Below are 23,488 nucleotides of genomic sequence, written 5' to 3' on the forward strand. Positions count from 1 at the left end.
GGACACGTGGTTTGTCCGCTCATTTAAAGAGGCGTGTTGTGCGTGCGTAAACAAGCAACTTGGACTTCAAATCTTCAATCAACAAGTGTCACGTCGACAGGATGTTGCCGCACCACATGTGACAAATCAATAGCGTCAATGAGGAGAGTTTACAAATGCACGCAGGGGACGTCCATACAAATGATATAAGCCATTTAAAGCTACCATGTTATTTTTTGTGAAGTCAGTCCTGGTCCAGTCAAAAATCAACCACTGATAATAAAAACAGTTGACAAAAACATTGAGAGGAACATTTAATATGTGCAAAACGAGCAGCAGGTGCAAAAGTCGAAGGTGGTGCAGTGGTTAGTGTTTATGCTTTACAGCTAGAAGGTCCTGGCAGGGGCGGACTGGCCATATGTCCATTATGGAAGAGCACAGAAGGGCCACTGGCTCTAGGGCCACCGGTCCCGCCTCAACCGAGCTTTACCCAAATCTAAAAGCTAAAAAGAAAAGCATCAAAATAGCGAGAAAAAGAGGATGAAAAGTCAACAAAAACATGAGAAAAACACAACAAAAATGATAGAAAAAAATAATAAAAATATGACAAAAATGTGGCGACGCGACAAAAAGTTTCCATCACTTTTGTAGGTCTTAGCTTTCAAATGAGGCGTTGCATTGTTGATCTCCAGTCGAGAAGCTTTTAGATTTGGGTAAAGCCCAGTATAAAAAAAACATGAATCTAAAAGGATTTCCGTGGAGTATGGTGCGCCACAAGGTTCAATTTTGGGACCATTATTATTTATTATTTATATTAATGATTTTGCTTCTGTTTCTACGACCACCTTTCCCGTTCTTTTTGCTGATGATGCCGATCAAAAAAATAATAATAAAAAGCCGAACTGGGAAAAAGGAATTGGTTAATGTTAAGGCGGGGGGTAAGAGGTTAAAATATGTATTTGTGGAAGTGTCACAATTACACTTATTTGGGCCAGGCTGGTCAGAGTCCAGGGCTGTTTTTCAGTCCCAGTCCGCCCCTGGGTCCTGGGGTCGATCCCTGGCCGGACGGGGCCTTTCTGTGCAGTGTTTGCATGTTCACTCTGTGTCTGCATAGGTTTCTTGCGGGTACTCTGGTTTCCCCACCACAAAAAACATGTACAACATAGACCAGGATGAATGAGAGTGTGAGCACTGAGCGGTCGGCATCCTCACTTCCGTCAGTCTACCCCAACAGGCGGATGTGGTCACAATAGAATCTTATTACCGCCACAGAGTGAATGAGCTGCTGTGGCGCTTTGAGAAACTTGCTAACAGGCTTAAAAAGCGCAACACAAGTGTAAGCTGTTTTTATTGGATGAGCAGAGTCGCAGCATTCGCTTGTTTACACTTCAGATTTGGGGCCTTAATACTGTAACACAGGCCATTTCAAATGATCATTTCGGCTCAACATGCCCACTTAAAGATATAGGTTATTTTCCAGCCTGCAATTGCTGTTTAAATGATCCCCTAAGAGCCTCTAATATAAACACAATAAAAAATGAATACATGAAAATACGGCCATGTCCAATAAATAAATATTGCACATCACAAAAATGTAAAAGAATTGGTATATTTTGTGCAGTACTCTGCACAGCTGCCCCAGGACAGGTGTGGCTCCAATCACCTGGAAGAAATGGCAAGACACGTCCATTCCTCGACTGAGACGTGCAGTGTATGTGTTCACTGAGATTCCAAAAGTGGAACAGCAGCTCTACTCTGAGCTCTAGTCTTTTGACATTTACAAAACAAGACGCAAATTAGGACAAACCTTTTTGGTCACTAATAAATAACCAAGATGATACTAAAAATAAATGTTGCTTGAAAATTAGAAAGCCCAACCCTATTGCAATGCGTTCTTGACAAAGATTGCCACCTAGTGCTGGTCATTAGAAAGACATTACAAACAAACAACATTACACTAATATTTTCAGCAATGGTGCAAACTTCAAACACTCATCAAGATATATTTCATTAAAAAACTTTATTACTTATCAAGAACATTTCTATATTGTCCATAAAATTCATATTAAACATTTCAACGTTAAAATTCGGGACTTCCATGTGCCTTGAAACCTCTGAAAGTGATTTTCTTAACCATCAACTAACTCAAATCAAGTCAAAGTGCAATGAAACTCTGTATACATGTCTTTCTTATGTGAACCCTCCAAAACTGTGCTCTCCATTTAAAAACTGGATCCCCGTAATATAGTCGTAAAATATTGTAACATAAAACTGTTACATCATTGGTTTTTACAGGTGGGCTGCGAACCAAATATGGCCTTGAAGTCTTTTTGGTTTTCTTTGCATCCTTACATAAAAGCTACCGATATCTAGGCGGACATCTTTCCTACAAGTGTTATTGCGAATGATATTTTGTTCATTACACTCATATTTAAACCACTCCAAAACTTCAAAAAATGTACAATAAGTTAACAGAACAAACAATCTTTAAATAATTTGGCTAAACCTAGAGAGGCCACAGGTGAATTGTACGATGTGCCACGTGAACGCAGTGGTCAACATCTGTGTGACCGAACATCTGTGCAAAGTGCATGGAGTCTTTGGGAAAAGCGGGTTTCATAAGGACTTCCTGCGTCGATCGCTCTACGGTCCGTCCGATGATCCGATGAACGGTAAATGCAAAATGAAAATGTTTTCGCTCAAATATTGTCCGGCGACTTCTGGAGGCCTAAGGCTTGAACCACGTCCACGCCGAGGCCGCTCTTTAACGTCCGTCTCACTGCAACACACAAAGAATTACACATTTATAAAGATAAACGTTGAGGAAGTGGTTACACAGGAGTATTTACAATGAATATTTGTCGGGGGAAAAAATCAAACAAATCGAAGTCGCCATCCTAAAACTGACTTGTCGCAGCTGATCTCCATGGAAACGCAGGACAGTCAGCGCCATAGATACAGACAGCAGAGCCGTGGGAAGATATTTTAGTTAGGGGGTGCTGAGGGACAAAATTTACCCCCAAAATACTTTTTCTGTGCATAAATCCTATTTATTAACCTCTTAACTCCCGCCTGAACCGAGAGCATTTTCTCCAGTTCAGCTTTACCCAAATCCTGTAGGCCAGTGAAACGCCTCATTTGAAAGACCTACAAATCGATTGATCTTTTTCCTCACATCAGATTTTTTCCCGTCACTTTTTTTATTGGGCAGTCATCTCATTTTTGTAAAATTTTCTTGACTTTTTTGTCACTTTTTCGTCAAATTATTCGCATTTTCTTGTCAAATTCTTCTCACTTTTTCGTCAATTTTTTCCTCAATTTTTCGTCAAATTTTTCTCACTTTTTTGTCAAATTTTTGTCCATTTTTGTCATTTTTTGTACATTTTTTGTCACTTTTTCGTCAATGTTTTCTCACTTTGTGCAGTTCCCCACATTTTCACCCTTGTTTTCGTCTCAGTTTTGTTGCTATTTTCACACCTTTTTTTTCCAGAAGCTTTTGGACTGGGGGTAAAGCTGGAGAAAATGTGCTCGGTTCAGGTGGGAGTTAAGGGGTTAATATTGCCTGCAGTTCACAAACTATCCACCAGGGGGTGCTGCAGCACCCTCAGCACCCTGGGTTCCCACGGCCTTGACAGACAGCATCTCGCTATGTAATAGAAGGGGGCATGGCTTCGCCGAGGGGGAAAATAGAATCTTAAGAGAATTTTGCACTCTTTTCAGCCATTTTCTGGTGTAATATGAACTTATTTATCACACAGAAATAAAGTCAAGTGTAAATCGGGCCCATATGGACATGAACTCACAGCAGATTGTTCAGTAGAAGTGAAAAAACGCCCGTTGTAGCCAGCGCTAGCTAACCGTTAGCATTAGCCCGATGCTAACATGAAGAATGAAGATAGCATTCTCCGTTATTCATGTATTTATGGGCTGTTGAACCACCTTGCTCCTCTCCATGTGTTTGTATCTTTATTTAGTAGAAAACTATATTCATATTTCAGCATTTGTTAAGTTTTTGAATAATAAGAGAAGGTTTAGATTTTTCTCCAAATTGTTTTCCCCCTTAACTGTTTTCAAACATGACCACATTTGGGCGATTCCAGGATGGCAATTTTCTTTCTTTAAGCTGCCCTCTAGTGTCTGTAGTGAGCATGTTGATTATTTCTTTAAAAATGTATAACACCGCACAGGAATGAGCTAGAGACTTTTGTTTGACATACTAAGGAATTTGTCCTCTACAAGTCAGGGGCCAGATTGAATCATTCTGCGGGCCAGATTTGGCCCGCGGGCCGCCTGTTGGAGACCCTTGTGCACTTTAAACAGATTACAGATGTTTTGGTCTGTGGCTAATATCTTATTTTGCCTCTATTCTTAAAAAAACCCCAACAACGACAGATTTAGTATAGGAAAAAGTGAATGAATCAGATGTTGTGCCCTAAAACGAATGCTTGACTGTGCCCTCTAAACCTCAGCAGGCGAAGTGTCCCTCTGCGACGTTAATCCGACAGAAACGGGACTTTTCTGTCAAACCCCAAACACTGATACGAAGCAGTGGAGAGATACCTCCGCTGTTTTGGACATAGACGAATGTTGTGGCTAAAAATAAAAGTTTAACGCTATGACCTTCCACGAAATAAGTTAAACTGACTTTGTGAATGGATCTTTACTTTTCGCTCACTTTACCGAGTTTTCTTTTAGCACAGAAACAAAATTGGCAGGAAAATTGCTTTGGCGACAGGAGACGTTTTAGTCATGGTTTGTTTATGTTCAGTCCCAGTTTAGTCCATGTTGATTCATAGTTTAACTTTGACGAAGATACCGTTTAGTCATCGATTGGTCCGTGTTTAATCCAGGCACAAACCTGCTCTAGAGACACATTTAAATTCGCTTTCATTTATAGTGAGTAATGATTCATTTCTTATGATGATTATCTGGTTGCTATTTCCTCATGGCAGCACTCACGTGATTTCCTGTTGACCCGAGAGCGTTTGCGAGATTTGGGGCTGGAGTGTCGGTCTGAGGGGTTCTGGGTAACGGACTTCACCAAACGGTCCATGATCTCGTCTGTGGCGTCGTCCTGAGCGCCGGCGTCCTCTTTAGAAGCAAACATCTGAGACGGGCTCACTCTGCCGTGACCTGAGGAGAGACAACCAGAGTGTAGATGAAGAATACAGAACCATAACGGCTCTGTCCTGATAATTACTATATCGACTTATGATACAAGTAAATGATACATTATTGGGCTCATCATCTGTACATTTATTAACTCTTTTAGTAAAACTTTGCTTTTTAACCGAAGCAAGTTGGGTTACATTATACATATATCTCATGTCTTATGCTGCAAGTATGGTAGTTTAGGATATTTTTTTCAGTTTCCCACCCCCAATTTTTACACATTTTTTTCTTATATTTGCCCCATTTTTTTTTCCTAATTTTTGCCATTGTTTTTCCCCTTAATTTTGCCACTATTTCTCCATTTCTTGAAATTGGAGATTAACCTGATATTGTGAATTTGCAGATATTCCAAACATTAGTGATCTATTTTAGTATACAGTAGGTATGGGAAAAAGCATTGTTCAGGTGTCAGTATCAAAAACCAAGTATCGTTGAAGTACCGGTAATCGGAAAAAAATGTACATGTGTTTTGTACCACTTTTTTTTTTTTTTGACAAACTTGTAGAGTCATTTTTGTTGCAATATCATTATTTTCCAAGAAACTTTAATTCATTGCTAATTTCAGTCTTATTTAATGCGGTTTCTGCTTGAACAAAACCCTATTATAAAACTGAGCTGGGATCGAACTTCCACCCTTCTAGTTACAGGACGTCCCGCTCTACCGGCTGATGCCCCGTCTGTCAACCCTGAAAAGTGAAGCATCTGTATCGTATGAAACACGTCTTACTGCGTATGGCCCGGGACCGGCGCAGCCCCTGTCCCACGGTGAGACTGTCCGAGCCGCCGCTGATCAGGAGGTTCTTCATGTTCTCGTGCTCCTCCTGCCCCGCCTCCTCTTCTGCCGCCATGGAGACCGGCGAGGGGCTGTCCTGAGGCACCGCCCCCGAAAACTTCTCCGTCTGGAATTTATCAACATTTATCTGTTATAATATTTTTCTTTTTCCTTATCTCATACTATACTATTTTAAAAATTTATATTTTTATTTTTTTAATAGGACAATGCATCAACAGGCCATGGAAAGAAGGGATGCAAGAATTCTATAAATCTAAAGCTATATTTACCTGTTTTTTAAAAACTGTATGAAATAATAACATTGAAAATGGAGGTCTGTCGATACGAGAAAGGTGCCGTGGTTACCTCAGTGATCATCTTCCCCCTGGTCTTCGTCCTCTCTCTGTGCGCCGCCTTCTTCCTCTTGAGCGTCAGCGCCCTGTCCTGTGTGGTTCTGTACTCCAGGGCGAACTCGCTGACGATCCGACAGAAGTTGGTGACTTTTATGGCCCCCGCGGTGCAGGACGGCTGCCCCAGGAACAGCAGGAACGAGTGGAAGCGGTTGATGATCCTCCGGTGCACCACCTTCAGGATGATGATCCGCTGAGTGCAATCCTTGAGGAACTCCGTCAGCTTGGTCTTCAGCGAGGCCTTCGTCTCGTGTTTGGCCACCACCTTCAGGTGGTCCCAGGACGCTTTGCAGCGTCTCTCCAGCTGCGACAGGTTTTCAGAGAGCAGCTCGAAGTCCACCTAAAACAGGACAATGTAGTTATCAAGGGAAAAGGAGAATCTGAAAGGACTTGGTTTTCTCTGAAGAGGTTATTTTGTGCATATAACAGTACGCTAATCTTGTCCTAACAATTTCTTAGTTTCATTGGTCAATGCCTTTAAGTTAATAGTCGGTTTTAGACATTTGTGAAGTGGCAAATCTATGCACAATAGTTGAAAAAAGACATTTTCACATTATAAATCACACAACACAGGAAGACACAGAGAGACTTCCAATTCCCTTCACAGATATACAAACTGGTTGGCAACAGTGAAGGAAAGATCACAATACCAGAAAGGGAGTAAAATAGTATAGCGAGGAACTCTTTGGTCCTCATGGCCATGAGCTGACATTCCTGCAATACCACCCCCTGGTGGCCAGGGGTGACTCCAAGAGATTTTGATCGACAGACTGCGGAGCAGTGGTTCCCAACCCTTTTTGCTTCACATACCCTGAGTGACCCCTACCTCAAGGGTCTTGCCAATCAAGACTATAATTATAAAGCAGGGCTGAACGATATGGACACAATTTCACATCTCGATATATATGCCAGATATCTCGATATCGATACGATACAACTATAAGCATTTTTCAGAAGAAAAAAACAAAACAAAATAAGCAGTTTTATTGTTCACATCTCGATATCAATACGATAACGATATATCCTTCAGCCCGACTATAAAGTAATATAAATATTCTCAAAATCAAACCTTTTACTGGAAACCTAATCAGAACTAACTTTACTTTGAAATTAATTAATAATCTACTCAGTTTCACTTCACTTTTGAATCAGAACTAATTCCAAGTACATACAATGGTCGTGAACAATACAGTTAGATTCGGTTTTACCTGCCTCAGTATATCCAAATTCAAGTTTTGTTTTTGTGACCGGCTGAGTCATGATTTGTTATCCAAAATGTACACTCTGTGGTGGTTAACAACGAAGAAAGCCACATGAGCCCCATGGCAAATGGACAGAGATGAAGCAACGAGTGGCCTCTTTCTGACGTCCAGTGACACAGGCATCAAACCCTGCATCTCTGTGAACGAAGCCGCTTTGTAAAACAGCAACTAAAGGCGCTTTCAGAGTCAACATCTTTCACTTCTTTTAAACAAATGCTAAAAGTTCCTGCTACTTCAAACTTCAACTTGAGTGTATTTACTTTGGCGGAGCGCGTGATGGCGGGGATCTCCGAGTACAGGTCAGTGGACTGGGGGTACTTCTCCAGGACCAGGTTACACGTGTGATGCAGCAGAGACTGACGCTGCACCGTGTCCTTCACCTCCACCACCTTCTCCAGGTAACTCAGCTCGAACCCTTTGGCCTAAAAACACAGCGGCAGATTCATCGGATTAAAACTGTGTGCGGGAAAACAGTGCGGTCTACGCTTTATCAGGGGAAAGTGTCAGGTCAAAACACAAGAGGAAGTTTTCTAGACACAATCTGAGCGCTGCAATTGCCCCAATGTCCCTGTGGGGGGATTTGTCCTTTGCCGTTTCAATCAGTGCCTCAATTGAAACTGCTTTAAGACAAGAATGCTAACTGCTGCACCATATTTGACACCTTACATATTGCAAACATTCAGGTAAGACTGCAGATGTATTTTAGATTATATTTTTTGGAATTTTGGGCAATTTATACAGTAACATGCTTGTAAAATGCCAATTTAAAAGGTCCATTACGCTACTTTTTAATGCGAAAAAACAATATTTGTGTGTATTTGATCCATGAGTGGTCAAAACGGCGCCTTTACTTTCTGTCACAGTGGTCTCTACAAGGCTCCTGGAGCGTCCTAGAGACCACTGGGATGGAGAGCAATCATACAGCCGCTGCACTACAAGGTAAAATACACACAACATAAAAAGTTGCATGTTGCACCTTCAATGCTTTTAAATAACATTTAAAAGGTGCATTATGGAACTGCAAAAAAAAGGTTTTATTTGTGCATATTTGAGTGACCCACTGGTTGTGTGTGTGGTTAGATTAGCGTCTTTACTTTCCATCACTGTGGCCTTTATGGTGCTCCAGGATCAATCATTTTTCTGGAAGGTTTTCACTGCTGACGGACCCCCTCAACCAAAACAATTGATCTTGGAGTGTTGTAGAGGCCACCAGGATGGAAAGTAAAGGCGCATTAGCCATCCACACAGTCACTGGGTCACAAAGAGGTAAATAACACACTAATATCAAGGTTGCTTTTCGCATAAAAAAAGTTTAAACCCTTCATTATTACCCTGCTTTTCATACTTTCTGGCCTTGAAATCCTCATTCAGATGCAGCTTAGATCTGGTGCCTGCTGCCCTCTGCTGCCACAGTAGACAAAGTACAAAAAACATTTCATTTCCTCACGTTGGAGCTGTTTAGGAAGTTTCCAATGGCAAGGAGAGTTGCTAGGATTCTTTTGAACGTCTGATTGGAGGCGAGCTGCTCCATCCCCAGCTTCAGGTCGAACAGCGGCTCTGCAATCTCCTGCAGAGAAAACACACATTAAATAATAAAGCGTAATGCCTTTAAATGCAAGTTCTAGAAAACCACTCACTCACACACCCCTCGCCTAACTACAGCGCTTGATCTACGGCGTGGTCATCACAAACAAAAACCCCTCTTACCTTCTCGTGCGCCTCGTAGTTGAGTTTGAAAGCCCAGAGCTGGAGCCGGGGGGTGAGGGCGCTGATGGAGGCCAGGCTGAGGAGGAACTGCTCAGCCGAGCCCAGAGGAACTCCCGGACTCGCCAGCTGCGCCTCCTGGATCCGCTGCTTCTCCTCCTCCGTGGGCACCATGGTCAGGATCTTCTGCTCAGAGACAGGAGAACGTAAGTGAGCGGAAATGCACTGCTGTTGTCTGTAAACCGTAACACCGGCCATACCTCGATGCCTTCCTTGGAGATTGCGTAGTCGTCGAAGCTGAGTATGGCGTTTTTAATGACGTGGATGGGGGGCAGCACAGTCATCCCGATGTTTATGGCATTACTCCTCTTCGGGTCCAACACCACGATCTCGGACTTTTTCAGCTCAGGTCCTTTCTGTACAATCAAACGAGAAATTAAAACTAAACATAAAATACTCGGCCTCTCCTCACAGCAACAAGCGTTTCCTGTGTTCAATTCTCTATGTGGATTTTGCATGTTCTCCACTCACATGTCAGGGCCAGTTTCCTTTGGGTGTTTCAGTTAAACATGGGTTAACCCGTCAAGTAAATCTGAGTCTCTGGATTAGCTAACTCTGACCCAGTGGAATTGGAGGACGCCAATTAAGGAGTGAAGGATCATTATTCGCAATTTGAAGAAGAAATTGATGACAAGAAGACATCGTTATCTCAAACATGCTTTCTACAGGCAGCAGCGAGTCAATTTTTAATGCTTTCATGCCCAAATACTATATTTTAATGGCGAAATAGCAACAAATATGTGCATATTTTATTTCTTAAATTTTACAAACATTTCATCAAACAGAGGAATGATGGAAACTGGCAAATTAGACATTTTTGACCATTTCTGGACCTCCAGCTCGAGACTTAATACACTCTGGATATCAGTAAATCAGTTTTGTAACCTGTATAACTCGAAAAATAATATTCTACGTCAATCTAGCATCCAATCCAAGCAATGTTTCGGCAACTAGACGAGATATAGAGCATTACGCATGGCATTCCCTATGCACCTGTTGCGGCAAAAATGTATGAAACGCCTGCTCCAGACCAAGTTTTGTAACTTGTGAAATGTAAAAATGAAATATCCAAAACTATGGATAATGGCGACACATAAACAAGCAGCAACTTCTTTTTCTCTTGGTACAGCAGCGTTTTTTTTTTCCTTTTTCTGCAAACTGCATTTGTGGCTTCTGTGTTCCACATTGTGTTACTGGATACTTTTGCAAATCTTTGCTGTGTTTTTGTGAAGCTCAGTGGACTTTTTACAGGCCATAAAAGGACCCAGCTTTTGTTTGTTTAGCAGCAGCAGGTGGTGACGAGGTGAACTTGTTAAATCTAACACGCATTTCAGAAATAAGGAATTGTACAATGACAAATAAAGCACTTACTTACGCAGTTAATCTGTCAAAGAACCGCACTGACAGATGATACTAAATGGTGGCAAGTGCTTTATAAAGTTTCTATAGGGTTGTCCCGTTACCTTGGCCATCGGCAGCTCTTTGGCTTTAGACTCGAACAGATGCTCCAGTTTGGAGGTGTCCACGGTGACCTCATCCAGCGACGCCCAGACCGTCCCACGCCCGAACCGGCATTTCTGATCCCCCCCGTCGGCATGTTTCAGCTCACGCCAAAACAGCTTCACCGTCTTCTTCTTCTTCTTGGGCGCGCCTCCGAGCGCTGCCGCGTTGACGGCGTTGAGAAACGGCGGGGGAGGAGGTGGCGGTGGCGGCGGAGCAGCTGTCCCCGGTAGTGGCGGTGGAGGAGGAGGAGGAGGAGGAGGGGGTGGACCCGCTGAGGGTAACCCTGGGGGTGGAGGAGGGGGAGGCGGGGGTGGAGGGGGACCGGCGCCTGGGGGAGGTGGTGGTGGAGGAGGACCGGCGCCTGGGGGAGGTGGTGGTGGAGGAGGGATGCCTGATACATTAAAGGCGGGAGAAGAGTCAAAAGTGTCCATATCCAAAACGTCGATGTCCTCCTCGTCGAGCAGGTCTGAGGGTGACAATAATAATTATGATTTAGAAAAATAATTACATGTATGTAAGACTTTGCACAATAAAAGTAAATATGAAAGATGATTTGGCTCAAATATGTTTGAATTTGAAAATGCATGAAATGTTTTAACCATAAAATAATCTACATTGAAAAACAATCTCGTATCACACAAACTTCCAAACATAAACAATACAAATTCAAAACTAACCTCCTTAAAAAAGTAAAAAAATAATGAAATCATGGACAAAATACTTTGATTGAACCTGTGCAAAGACACCATGAGCTGGACTGACTGTGAAAGCGCCATGAAGACTGACTATGTAAATAGCACTGAGGCTGTGTGTGAACGAATGAATGCTTGTAGATTTTGTATTGCGCCGTATGTGTTGACAAAGTGATTGAAGAGAAGAGAAAAGGAATTTATAATTTAGGAAATTTGCAGTATTGCATTTTACTATTCAATTGTCCTCCCTCTCCCGTTCCGATATTCCGTATCGGTAGCCGATCCAGGCATTTAGATCTCAGATTGGATCGGATTAAATGAGCGGGGCCCCAAAAGGCGGCCATGAATCTTTGAGGACCACAGCCACAACACTCAGCAGCCACAAAAGGCACAATAATGGCAGAGAAAAGTTCCTCGTTATCTTTTCCTCGCTGACATTTAGCTTTTACTGAGGAGGCCTAAAGACTTGAATCCAACAACAGAGATGAGAGCGCTCTCGCAGGTGTGCACGTCTGTTTATGCATAATAATTAACCATGTGGTCCGACAAGTGTTTATGTCTTTAAAAACATAACGTTATAGACCTGAGCGGCTTCAAGAAGCAGATAAAGCTGAAACAATAATATCTACTGCTTTTCTGTTGTTTTGTAAAGGGGCTTAAAATGCTGCAATTATAAAACTGTTATTGTTTTGATGTAAAATGCCCATTTTAGCCTTTATATTACCCAACATTACACTCTAATTTAAAACTCAAAGCTAAATCCAAAACCTCTTGGATATTTATATAAAGGCTTGCAACTGACTTTGCACATTGTTAAACCATAACAACGCTGCCCAAGAAGTGACTTCCTGTTTTGATCGAGCACACCAAAATAAAAGCACCATCTTATTCATTAGTTCAACTTTCTTTCTGCCTAAATATTAACAGACAAAACACCTAAAATGTGTGTATTTAATTATATTTTTGTAATATTACAAGTACTGAACTAATCAATGAGACAAGCTTTTAATTTGGCGTGCTGGATCGCAACAGGAAGTCACTTCTTGGGCAGCGACATGATTTGAAGTTTTGCACACAATAGACTATTATATAAAATATATTATTAATATATACTGTACATTATGCAATGACATGTATTATATTAAAATTATAATACAAGAAGAGCATTGGTTCGATAACAGATCGATATCGACCAGCATGAACTGTCAAAACATGCCAAATACTGGGGTAAAACAGATTAAAAAAATAAAATAAAAAAAACACAAAAAAAACAGCGAAACATAAATAACAATTGTTCCTAAAATAAGTTGCTGTGTCTAACAGTCAAATGTTATATCATCACGCAGTTAAAAGTTACATGATTATCACTTTTACATAGTCAGTTATGTCAAAGCATGCTGGTGGTTTGTTTGCTAAAGTGGACTGTGAGTGGTGGGACCTGAGAAGTCGAGGTCTTTGATCCGGAGAGAGGAGGCGCTGGGCTGGAGCTGGTCCCAGGCCTCTGTGGATCCGCCGGGGCCCAGGGGCATCAGCTGAGCTGCATCCAGACGCTTGAACTGAGAGTCCAGGTCTATGCTGGGCTGTGGCCGGAGACTGCGGTTCTGAGGGAGGGAGAGACAGAAGAACGTATACTCACTTGGTGTATAAAGACAGTGGGAAGCTAGACATTTGTTTCCATTTCGCTGTGTTACCCCAAAAAGGTTGCCACCCAATAGTCTCACACAAACATCTTCTCTAACAGACTCTTACCTATTTGCTCAGTACAATCCAGGAGGTGGCATTTTTGCTTAGGCAGTGTAATTTCAAAGCATTTCTAAACTTTAAAGCAGAAAGGTACCTGTTGTTCCTCAGCCAGTCGAGCCAGGGCAGCCTGAGCAGACCCCTCCAGTCCTTCCAGCTCTGCCCTGCGGGAGGCGCTGCTCTCGGTGGGGATGGGGTTCTCCTGTGACTTTCTGATGCTGGAGAAGCGCTCCAGCACTCGCCCCACGCTGGACGGGTCACCTCCCGACACCACCATCACCAGAGGACGACGTGCTGGGGCAGAGAGGGCAGTTTAAGGACTGATCCGCCGTAAACAGCATGTTATAATGGCACCTTTATAAATGAGCCAATATTAAATTATGTTTTTCTCCTTTAATTGAACCCAGTATACAAAAAGCAGCACACACAATAAACCCTCATATTAGTAAAAGTGGGACAAAACAATGGAAATTCACCAGGACATGGGTCTCAATATTGGGACAGTCCCGAGTCAAATGGGATGTCGGGCCACACTTTGCATATATTCATTCTGTCCTATAAGTTAAAGTGATTCGCAAACTGGGAATGGCTTTCAGGTCCAATCAGAAGGCGAGGGGAGGAACTTGATTGGTTACTTTCAAACTTCACTCTCACTCAGTGTTAATTTTGACAAACTTAACATATTTGAATTTAGTTTTAGTCTTAGTCTTTTGACGAAAATGTAATTCGATTTTAGTCTAGTTTTAGTCAAAAAAATATCTTCAATTTTAGTCTAGCTTTAGTCGACTAAATTTAAGACGAATTTAGTTGACTTTGCTTTGATAATATTCATTATAATCATATTTAATCTTGTTCCTCTGCTTCATGGAGCTGCTCCACATGAACAAATGTCAGAGCTGATCCTTTGGCAGAGAATTTACATGATCTGAGGCTCTTTCAGACGGTCAATAGAAGTTTGGATGATTTTAGTCTCTCCCTTTCATTTCTATTTAGTCTTATTTTAGTCGACTAAAATATCTGGACATTTTAGTCATAGTTTTAGTCTCATGAAAAACTTTTAATTTAGTTTTAGTCCAATTTTAGTCGTCAAAAATATCACTTTGACTAAAATTAAGACTAAATATTTTAGTCGACGAAATTAACACTGCTCTCACTCTCTCCTCACTTTGCAATCTTACAGACAATCACTTTAAACAAGCCAGTTAGAAAAAACAAAAGCGGCGCAACAATAGTGTGGCATAACAGTGACGACCATGTGACAAAAAAAGTTGAGCTCAGTTTTGTCGGTCTTAGCTTTCAAAAAAGGCGCTACACTGGCCTATAGGCTGTAAGCTCTCCGGTCCAGAAGCTTTTAGACTTGGGTAATGCAGAACTGGAGAAAATGCGCTTGGTTAAGGTGGGAGTTAAAGGATTCAAAGTGAGTAGCTTCCTGTCCGTCTCGTTGCAGACTTTTGTGTTAGTTTTTACTCCGAGTAGAGCCCTACCCCTCTCCGTCTGCTGCAGCTGCCCCTCTTCAGTGCTGGGCTCAGTGGGGCTCAGAGGACCAGGGCTGGACTTGGAGTAGAGCGCGTCCAGGAGAAACTTCTTATCATCGGACAGAGCGCTGCAATGTCTCTGGTATGAACATGCTGAAAACAGAGACAGACGGGTCAGGTCAAACATACAGTAGGTGCATCCAAAAAGGCAAAGGATTCACTCACTTGTGTCATTTTGGGGCTCTGTGTGACCATTTGTATCTGGAGCTCTACAAGTTGGACCTGCACAACGAGATGAAAATACAGGTTCTGTTAGCAAGAAGGCTGGATTAACTCGTTCATGCAGAAAAATCATTATTTGGTAGTTTCTGTATCTACAACCCTGCAAGGTGCTTTAACCCGGCCAACCTAGTTTTGATCATTGTATGCACGTTTGGACACCTTTATGGGTAAACAATCTGACGTTATTTCATTTGTGCTGACAAATAATACACTGAACTTTGTGCCTTGCGAAAGATGGATGCATTCATAGTTTATTCTAATCAACAGAGGATGGAAGGGAAACTAAAAATGAGGGAAAGTAAAAGCCAATTGGACACAACAGGGCACATTTGATTTCCCGATAATTTCATCAAAAATAGTAATGTACTTTGTGTCTTGTGTTTCAAGATTTAGAGCAAAAACGGGGGTATCATGCAAAACCAACTTTGTTTTATAGCTTTTCATCATGTTGCAGTGTTGTTCTCTCATTAAAGTCCTACCTCGAGCTGTGTTTCGAGCCGCTAGCGCATCTTTGAGCAATCTTTCAATCTTCCCCAGTGGCTGCTTTCCTTTCCTCACCTCTCCATCTAATTTCTGAACTCAATCCTGTCATTGTGAAGTAAAAACACTCCCCATAACTTCACTACAGCGATTGGGGGCAAGAGGAGAGAGGTAGGAGGAGCTTATGGTAGCCTGGTTGGAGGATCAGAAAGTGAAACTACTCAATTTCTTCTCTTAGATCAATATAGCATTTTCTAATCAACAAAGTGTAAGAAAGTGATAAAGATGTGTTTGAGATTATTGCTGTAATTCCCTTTATAATATTTGAGGGCCTTAATTTAGGTTAATTTAATGACTTTGATACTTCCTGCTTGTAACACAGTCATGCTCCAACTTCAAAATGTCACTTTAAGACTATAAGAGCCCTTTATTATACTTTATTAAACGTTTTTGTAGCCTGTGTGCCTTATTTACTCTGTGGACTCTGCTCCTCGTCCGTCGCGCTGCCCGTCTCCTCTGTCGGCGGTGGGCTCGGAGCGACGAGGTCATCACCCGAGGACCGTCGAGAGCGCTGCAGTTTGCTCTTCCTCCGCTTTTCCCACTGTGTCGCCGCCAGGTTTCTCAAAAAGTTATCTCTGTCAAGAACAAGACGGGATTAAACATAAAGATTAAAAAAAATATTCTACCGACAGCGGCGGCTTATTCACATGCTGCCAGTGATGAAGTCTCTCTTGAAATACGAATCGAATGGGAATGCAAATTTTGGTCTCAACTTTCAAGGGATAATAATGAGAAAGAAAAAGGTAGAGATTACTGGCAGCATGTGAAAAACTGGATTGAATTTGGGTTGAAAAATCAGACCACACCATTCCCAGATTTGACCCTTTGATCATTGCAAAAACCCACGTCAGTACGACAAACGTATCCGTCGATTCAAACCACGCCACCAAATGGACACTCGCTGAAATGGCACACACCACACACAAACACGCTTCGATTAGATCTGTCCAGGCAAACGCGGACGGAAACCATGCTGCCTTCAAGATAACTACATTTGCTCCTGTTGAAAAATAACGCAGAAACAGCGAAGGACAAAACGTGTTTAGCATCTGGTTTCAGGAAGGGTAAAGTCGAAACTAAAAGGCTGGTGCACAAAAGCCGGCTGCCCTCGCTTGTAGGGGCCAGAAGACGCTCTTTGGATCAAGCTGGACTGGGTAAGACTGTTGTGTCTTAGCTCAACAACAATGATCTGGACGGTGCAAGAGGAGGCGTGATTTAATACAAGCAGCACTGAGAGCGGTGCCTCACATTCATTTCCTCGTTTACATCGCGCTGCCTTGTGTTCTTCCTTAAAGGGACTGTATGCAAGTTGGTCATTTCATACTCACTACTGCCACCTCAGGTCATACGTGTAACTGCACCTTCTATATTAAGCTCGTGCATGACGGCACTTCGGACCCGAATTAACACCTTTTTGAGTGACAGTGCAGGTCTGGGCTCATTCTACACATTAGGACATTGTTGGAACATATAGGGGGAGGATATTAGATAATTCTACCATTTTTAAATTCCGTATAGTCCCTTTAAGCATTATAGGCTCTCACAGGTCAAACTAAAAATTTGATTAACCACATTGTGAGCTAGACAATGTTTCGTGTCGCGAAAGAAAGAGCCCGTCCCGCTGTGGCGCGGGTCGGCACTCGCTCGGCCGTAATTGTGTTAACGTGACCAAAACAAAAGCACTCCACGTACTTCCCATTTAAATGCGCCAAGTGGCAAATTCTCAAAGCTCACAGTGTATTCACCAGAAATGTTTTTGACTTCAGACTGTTGGAAACTATTTCAGCTCATTGAGAAAATGCCAAGAATACAGGGTGGCAACTTAAATTAAAATATAAAACGTATTTTGAGTTATTTCACCGGAGTTATTTTCATTATTTTGTGGTCATTCATTCAGTTTAATGCCTTCAATGCGAATCCAACACTGTTAATAGTGTTGAAAATAAAGCAAAAGCTAATACACAAAAAGGGGTTCCAAACTTTTGGTACTGTACACATTGTTAGAAAGCTGCAAATTAGTTCTAAAAGCCTATTTCCTATTTAAACTCTGTGCTCCACTCTAAACTCATGAGTCAATAAGCTCTCATACGATTTAAAAAACGGCCACTGTGTTAACTATTGGGTTCATGGACAAACATTTGAGAGTAACACAACTTTTTCTTTATAAGCTTTTTATGTGGCAGAGCCGACAATAAAGCTGACTGAAGTGATTATGAGGTTGCCAATGTGCCGTGTCAAGTTTGGTTCAAGGTCTTAAGTGATAAGTGATACAATAATAAATTATAATCACAAAACTATCTTCACCCTACTGGCTTTTGTAACAAACGCTTTCCTGAGTTGTCTTTCTCTGGCCTCATCCCGATGCTAATTCTGTGCCTTGGGGGTTCAAGGATTTTTCAGTAATCGAACCCAAAAAGGCAGAATGTCCCACTTCACTGTATCGCGGCCCCTCAAATAAAGTCACACACAGTTCAGTGGATTCAGATGGATTCATGGCCTAAGCCTACGGTCCAGCTGCGCTCTGTAATCAGTCTGTCTGTGGACGGGTTAGTGGCACCATTTGTCCCCAAAAGCTGGACTCTCCATTGTCCCGCACCGGACCACAACGGACTTTAAAACGGGTCCAACAGAAACATGGCTCCGCCGGGCTTTATTGTTGGCCACAAAACACCACGAGACAGAAAAGCGACTAGAATTGGTGCAAATTTAGACTGTTGATTTCTGCGAATCACAAGTTACGCCAGTGGACAGGGGACAAAGAGGAAAAAAAGTTGCGTTAGAGAAAGGTCAAAGGTTTTGAACAAGCCACCTCTGTCCGGGGAATTTCACTGTTCAAGACCAAATCACAACAACAACTCTAAAATAGTGATAAGTTAAAGGTTTTTGCATAAATATGACTTGATAAGGCAATTGTAGCCTTTCTTTTACTTGTGGCAGAAGGTTTTATTTTCATGACACGCATTTCAAAGTTTAAAATTAAGTCATTTTAATAAAAAATGCATATCTGAGCAGCTTCGTTCTTAGACAAGTTTTCTGACTGGATTCCTAAAAAAAAAAATGAACATTTTGAGCCGAAAGATTTGTCAATGACTCTAACCATTACTCAAATATAAATTAAGAGAAATGCACAGGACAAATTATCATAATTTATCCAAACTTAATAAAATATTATATATTTCTACAACATTGTTTGTATTCGACTACACTTGCGAATATTAACGCAAAACCGCTATTAACTCTGCATCGCCGGCAGACGCCCGGCCCTTCGCTGATTGGTTTACTCCGCTTCCTGTTTGCTTGCGTATGTACGGCTGTGGAAATATAGTTCATGCTACGGTCACGAGAGGCAAACACAAATCCAAGTCTGGTCCAAGGCTTCAAAAAGACACCAGATTAGGACATCAAAGATGGTACTACAAAAGGCAATAGATGCAATTCTACTACTAATTCCAATAATGTACAGTATAAAGAAAAAAAATCACAACATGCCCCAAAATCCAAATCCCGTGGCCCTCACTCGGCCGGGGCAGCGTTACTTACTCGAACATCTTGAAAATGGGTTTGTCCTGTTTAACCTCCTCAGGGCTGCAGACACATCAGCACAGCTCGAAATGAAAATCTTCTTTGGTCATTTACAAAAGCCCCAATCATTTCAAAACCTCCACCGATTCACAGCCTGCTTGTAAATAATTCAGGCCCAAAAAGTATGGACGTCGGCAAACCAGAAATAAATGTCCGCCTTTCCCAACACCATCCATCACCTTAATCATACACAATTGTTTTTGTGACACTTTAAATCTTATTTAAAGCCATACTGCGGAACATTTCATCCAGTAAATAGAAGAAAATGCAAGTACAAGTAGCCAAACTTGAGGTTTAACAGGAAGTGCTCTTCAAAATGCTTTATTTTTTCATTTTGCATCATCGGTGTCCATCTGATCATTAGGACAGCATTTATAAATACAACCTAGAATGATCCGCAGTGTGGCTTTATTTACTGGTCTTTTTTTGTAAAGGTTATATAAAAATACAACATTTACCTTTAAATAGATTGCAGGGTTAAAAAATATACAAAATAAAGGAAAATGGCAGATAGAAGTAACAAAAAAAAGATACATTTAATCCACCAAATGATTTTGAGTTTGACTCCCCAATAATTATCAACAGACACATATTAAATATTCAAAAGTTACATCATGGAGAGCATTTGGCATCAAGCTGCAATTATTGATTAAAATTATAATTATGCAGAGGCTCATTAATATTTTTGATGAGTAAAATTGACAATCCCAGTTATGTGAAAATCGTAAATTGGATATGAATTTGCAACATGGGTTCCTTTTTTTAACTCCAATTCTTCCCTTCGTTTATTCATTGAATATCTAACAACAGGGAGAGTATCCGATCCCAAATCAGTAAATAATGCACCAATACTGATAATTTTACTCTTGTTGTGTGGATGGACAACATTGTTTGCTTTACTGCTGAAAATGAACTGCAACAATTCTCTAAATCCCAGGCAAATTTTGCAGCCAAATGCCAAAAATACCGAGTCGGCCATATTTAGCACGAGTGAAGATTAGGACAGAGAGGCCAGAAGAGAGAATGTGCAGTACTTACCAAAACAGCGGCTCGTCCCCAGAGCTGGAGAGAAGCGGGAGCAAAGAAGAGGAAACGGGACAGATTTTAAAAAAAGAGGAAAGTAGAAGAATTAGAACGCAAAGAAGCAAAGGAGTCATCGCATTGACACCGTCTGTATCATGAGCTGCTCAACGGGCTGGGAAAACATTAACAATAAAAAGAAAACTGTAGAGAATCTAAAAAAAAAAAAACAAGTTAATGTCTTGTCAACCATGTTTGGTGGACAATAGTGGTTATAATTACACATTTATTCATTTATGATATAGTAATGCATTTAAACCAGATGTTTAACATTGTTTACACCAAGTTTGAACATCATTTAGTTCGGTTTAGTTCTCATTTGACCTCCTGCGCCTGGTGGACAGTTGGAGGGACAAGTAGAGCTCAACTGTCCCACCCACATGTGTCGGGGTCCGAACGTAAAAAAATCCCATTCATTTTTAGCTTAGATTTTCATCATCAGCTAACTCATGGACATAAAGTACACAAGGTTAAATTGAAGATTTGTCTAAAACGATACAAAGTGAAAAGCTACAAACTAATTTTGCCAAATTTTTAAGTATTGACTGTTTTCTTTCTGTATAATACAGACACAATGGTCGGCAATTAGCCTCGCGAGGGGAAAGGAAGTATGCTATGAAAATCCTTTTTTTCCCCACGCTTTTTACTGGCAAAAGTATATTTAGCACACGTAAATGGAGTCAAGTCCAAATCGGGTCCGTATGAATGTTTTTACAGAGCATAATATTCCATGAGAAGCGGAAAAAAAACCAGCACCAGAAGCTAGTGGCTAACGAATTATGGCTAGCATTCTCATTATTTATGTAGTTATGGGCTGTTGAGACACTTTGCTCCTCTCCAAATCTCTCTTTCATTATTTAATAGAAATTCTACGTTAAATTCAGCATTTGTTAAAGTTTTGGAGAAATGGGTGGACGACTAGTTCAGGGGTCGGCAACCTCCAAAATCACAAGAGCCATTTTGGCTTGTTGAAAGTCACCGAGACACAATTGTAGTTTTATCCGCAAACAGGAAAGCAAACACATTTTCAATTGATAGTATGATGATGAATAAATGAATAAAAAGTAAAAAATGATGCTAAATCTATGAAACTGTGTTGATCGTAGGAAATATAAGCAATCCGGATTGTCCTCAACAAATCATTTGTCACAGCCTCCGTTATGGCAGAGTCCGATACTATTGCAGATCGTCACTCATATAAATATACATTATGGGTGTACTTTTACATTAAAGCTCCAAAGAGCCACATCACAGGCTTTAGTGGTAGTAGATAGTGGGTGCTACTACTCCAGGGACTAGTTCTTTTCCCTCTTCTTTTTCCCCGTCTGGCACCTTCAAACATGACCATTTATGGGAGATTCCAGAGATGCCGTCTGTATCGGCCATCTAGTATCTTATGAGGTGGTGAGGCGAGAACCACAGTCAACATATCACCTTAAATGTAATTTCAAGTTCTATATTTTTGATCCCTAAAACACACATCTGGGCATATTTCATTTAATTAATTTGAAGATTTATAAACATTCCATCAAACAGAGGAATGAGGGACGTTTAAACATCCCAAAGCGAATTGGACACAACGGCAACTTTTGAGCAAATTACTGCGTACAATTTCAGCCCAAACTGCAGTTGAACAAGTTATGGACAATCATTTTTGTATTTTGAATTAACTTATGCAGCAACAATGTCATTATTTTTAAGACATGCAAAAGAAACTTACTTGAAGATGGTCTTGCCCTCGCTCTTGCTCTGAGGCGGCTGCTGCTCCGAGTGAGACGGTTCAGGGGACGCCGGGCTGAAGGCGAACAACAAAAAAAAGATATGAAAAAATAAAAAACGTTTGGACACACGGACACAAAGGGGAGTGAATGAGAGAACGACCAAGTATGAGGAGACTGCAGTTCAAAAACACGGAGCTCTGCCAACGGTTCATTCCTCTCATGTTCAGAGGCAATGAATTACAGCATAATGTGTTCTCAGCCACAAGCAACCGAGCGGGAGGCGTCAGGAAAACAGTCAGCGAGGCAATAAAAGTGTGTTAGAGAAAATGTGATGAAGCAAATGTGATTGAGAAGACCTTATATTATAAGGCCGTGAGGCTTATAAGGCGTGTAAGCTACACTGTATCCCATCGCCAATCAATTAAAATCAGTAAAACAACATTTCCAAAACTGACTCGAACACTGAAAGTTAATGAGCCGACTGTAGGGCTAAAATAATCATCTTAATTAATCGTAACTAATCGCTCACTGCCAACTAATGTGGTAATAAGGTAATGCTTATCTGAAATATACAGACTCTGAATCACTCAGAATTTTATTTTGATTTTTTTGTAATACACTAAAGGAGGATAAAACGTATATTAGCACTGTGCATTTAAATGATTTCACTGATGAAAGAACTGAACTGAACTGAACTGAAGTCTTTGCAAATGATTATTTCACAATATAATGTATAAAAGTAACTACTGTATAAAAACCTGATAACCCAAATGTTGGCTTTACTGAAATCACAATTGCATTTTTTTTTTGTTGCTCATGTCTACAATTTTCTTTTTTTGGTTCTTAAAACCAATCAGAGCTCATGCCCCTAGATGCCATAAGCGCAACTGCAGGTATCATAGCGATTTTTTTTTTTACTTATTAATCGTCCGTGAGAGTAAATACTACACTGACAAAAAAGGCAAAGGGAGAGAGGGATATCGTACATCCAATTACACAATGGAGATAATTGTTTTCAGTCAGACTTGGCTGTAAAAACTGTATAAGTGGAAGCCTGTTAGCTTCTTCTTCGTGCTTCTGTTAGTGTGTATTGGGGCCTCCGACCTGTAGGCAGCAAAGTTGCAAATGTGGTTTTCTGGCCAGAGACACCGGGGGAGATGAAAGACCCTCCAATCATCCTATTAACACTTGTATTACCCCCAGAGGGACTACGGAAAAGATTTATTAAGGTAAAGTATAAGTATAAGTTAGTACTGCTTTAAAACCTACGGCTAATTCCAGCATTTAAAACATAATCCTCTACTTCCACAATCACACATCAAAGCTCAGTGACTGAATTGTGGAGGTTCTTGGCTTTCAAATGAGGAATGGCAGATTTTAACCCAAGTTCACGTGTAGTGCCTTAGAACTCGTCCTACAGATACAATTTTTAAAGAGTAGATTAGCTGATAACACAAATATAACGACATTAAAGCTAATATAATTACACATCACACCGGACATGAAGCAATTGT

The 23,488-nt window shown here is 41.1% G+C and overlaps 1 protein-coding gene across 1 annotated transcript in view; it reads right to left on the bottom strand.

Moving 5' to 3' along the window:
• Positions 1 to 2,044: 2,044 nt before the first annotated feature.
• fhod1 (formin homology 2 domain containing 1) overlaps positions 2,045 to 23,488 on the bottom strand; it is a 66,827-nt gene continuing 45,383 nt past the window's right edge. Inside the window, exons 12-28 of the mRNA XM_079555020.1 lie at positions 21,974 to 22,048; positions 20,212 to 20,235; positions 19,132 to 19,176; positions 16,006 to 16,166; positions 14,995 to 15,051; positions 14,779 to 14,922; positions 13,392 to 13,588; positions 12,993 to 13,155; positions 10,823 to 11,328; positions 9,560 to 9,715; positions 9,303 to 9,485; positions 9,043 to 9,162; positions 7,856 to 8,017; positions 6,290 to 6,673; positions 5,879 to 6,050; positions 4,939 to 5,112; positions 2,045 to 2,758 (exon numbers count right to left, since the gene is read on the bottom strand). Of these exons, the coding sequence (XP_079411146.1) occupies positions 2,679 to 2,758; positions 4,939 to 5,112; positions 5,879 to 6,050; positions 6,290 to 6,673; positions 7,856 to 8,017; positions 9,043 to 9,162; positions 9,303 to 9,485; positions 9,560 to 9,715; positions 10,823 to 11,328; positions 12,993 to 13,155; positions 13,392 to 13,588; positions 14,779 to 14,922; positions 14,995 to 15,051; positions 16,006 to 16,166; positions 19,132 to 19,176; positions 20,212 to 20,235; positions 21,974 to 22,048 (2,803 nt within the window). The 3' untranslated portion in view covers positions 2,045 to 2,678. The remainder of the gene's footprint in view (positions 2,759 to 4,938; positions 5,113 to 5,878; positions 6,051 to 6,289; positions 6,674 to 7,855; positions 8,018 to 9,042; positions 9,163 to 9,302; positions 9,486 to 9,559; positions 9,716 to 10,822; positions 11,329 to 12,992; positions 13,156 to 13,391; positions 13,589 to 14,778; positions 14,923 to 14,994; positions 15,052 to 16,005; positions 16,167 to 19,131; positions 19,177 to 20,211; positions 20,236 to 21,973; positions 22,049 to 23,488) is intronic.

The sequence above is a fragment of the Gobius niger genome (genome assembly GCF_951799975.1).
Source record: "Gobius niger genome assembly, chromosome: 4".
NCBI lineage: Eukaryota > Metazoa > Chordata > Actinopteri > Gobiiformes > Gobiidae > Gobius > Gobius niger.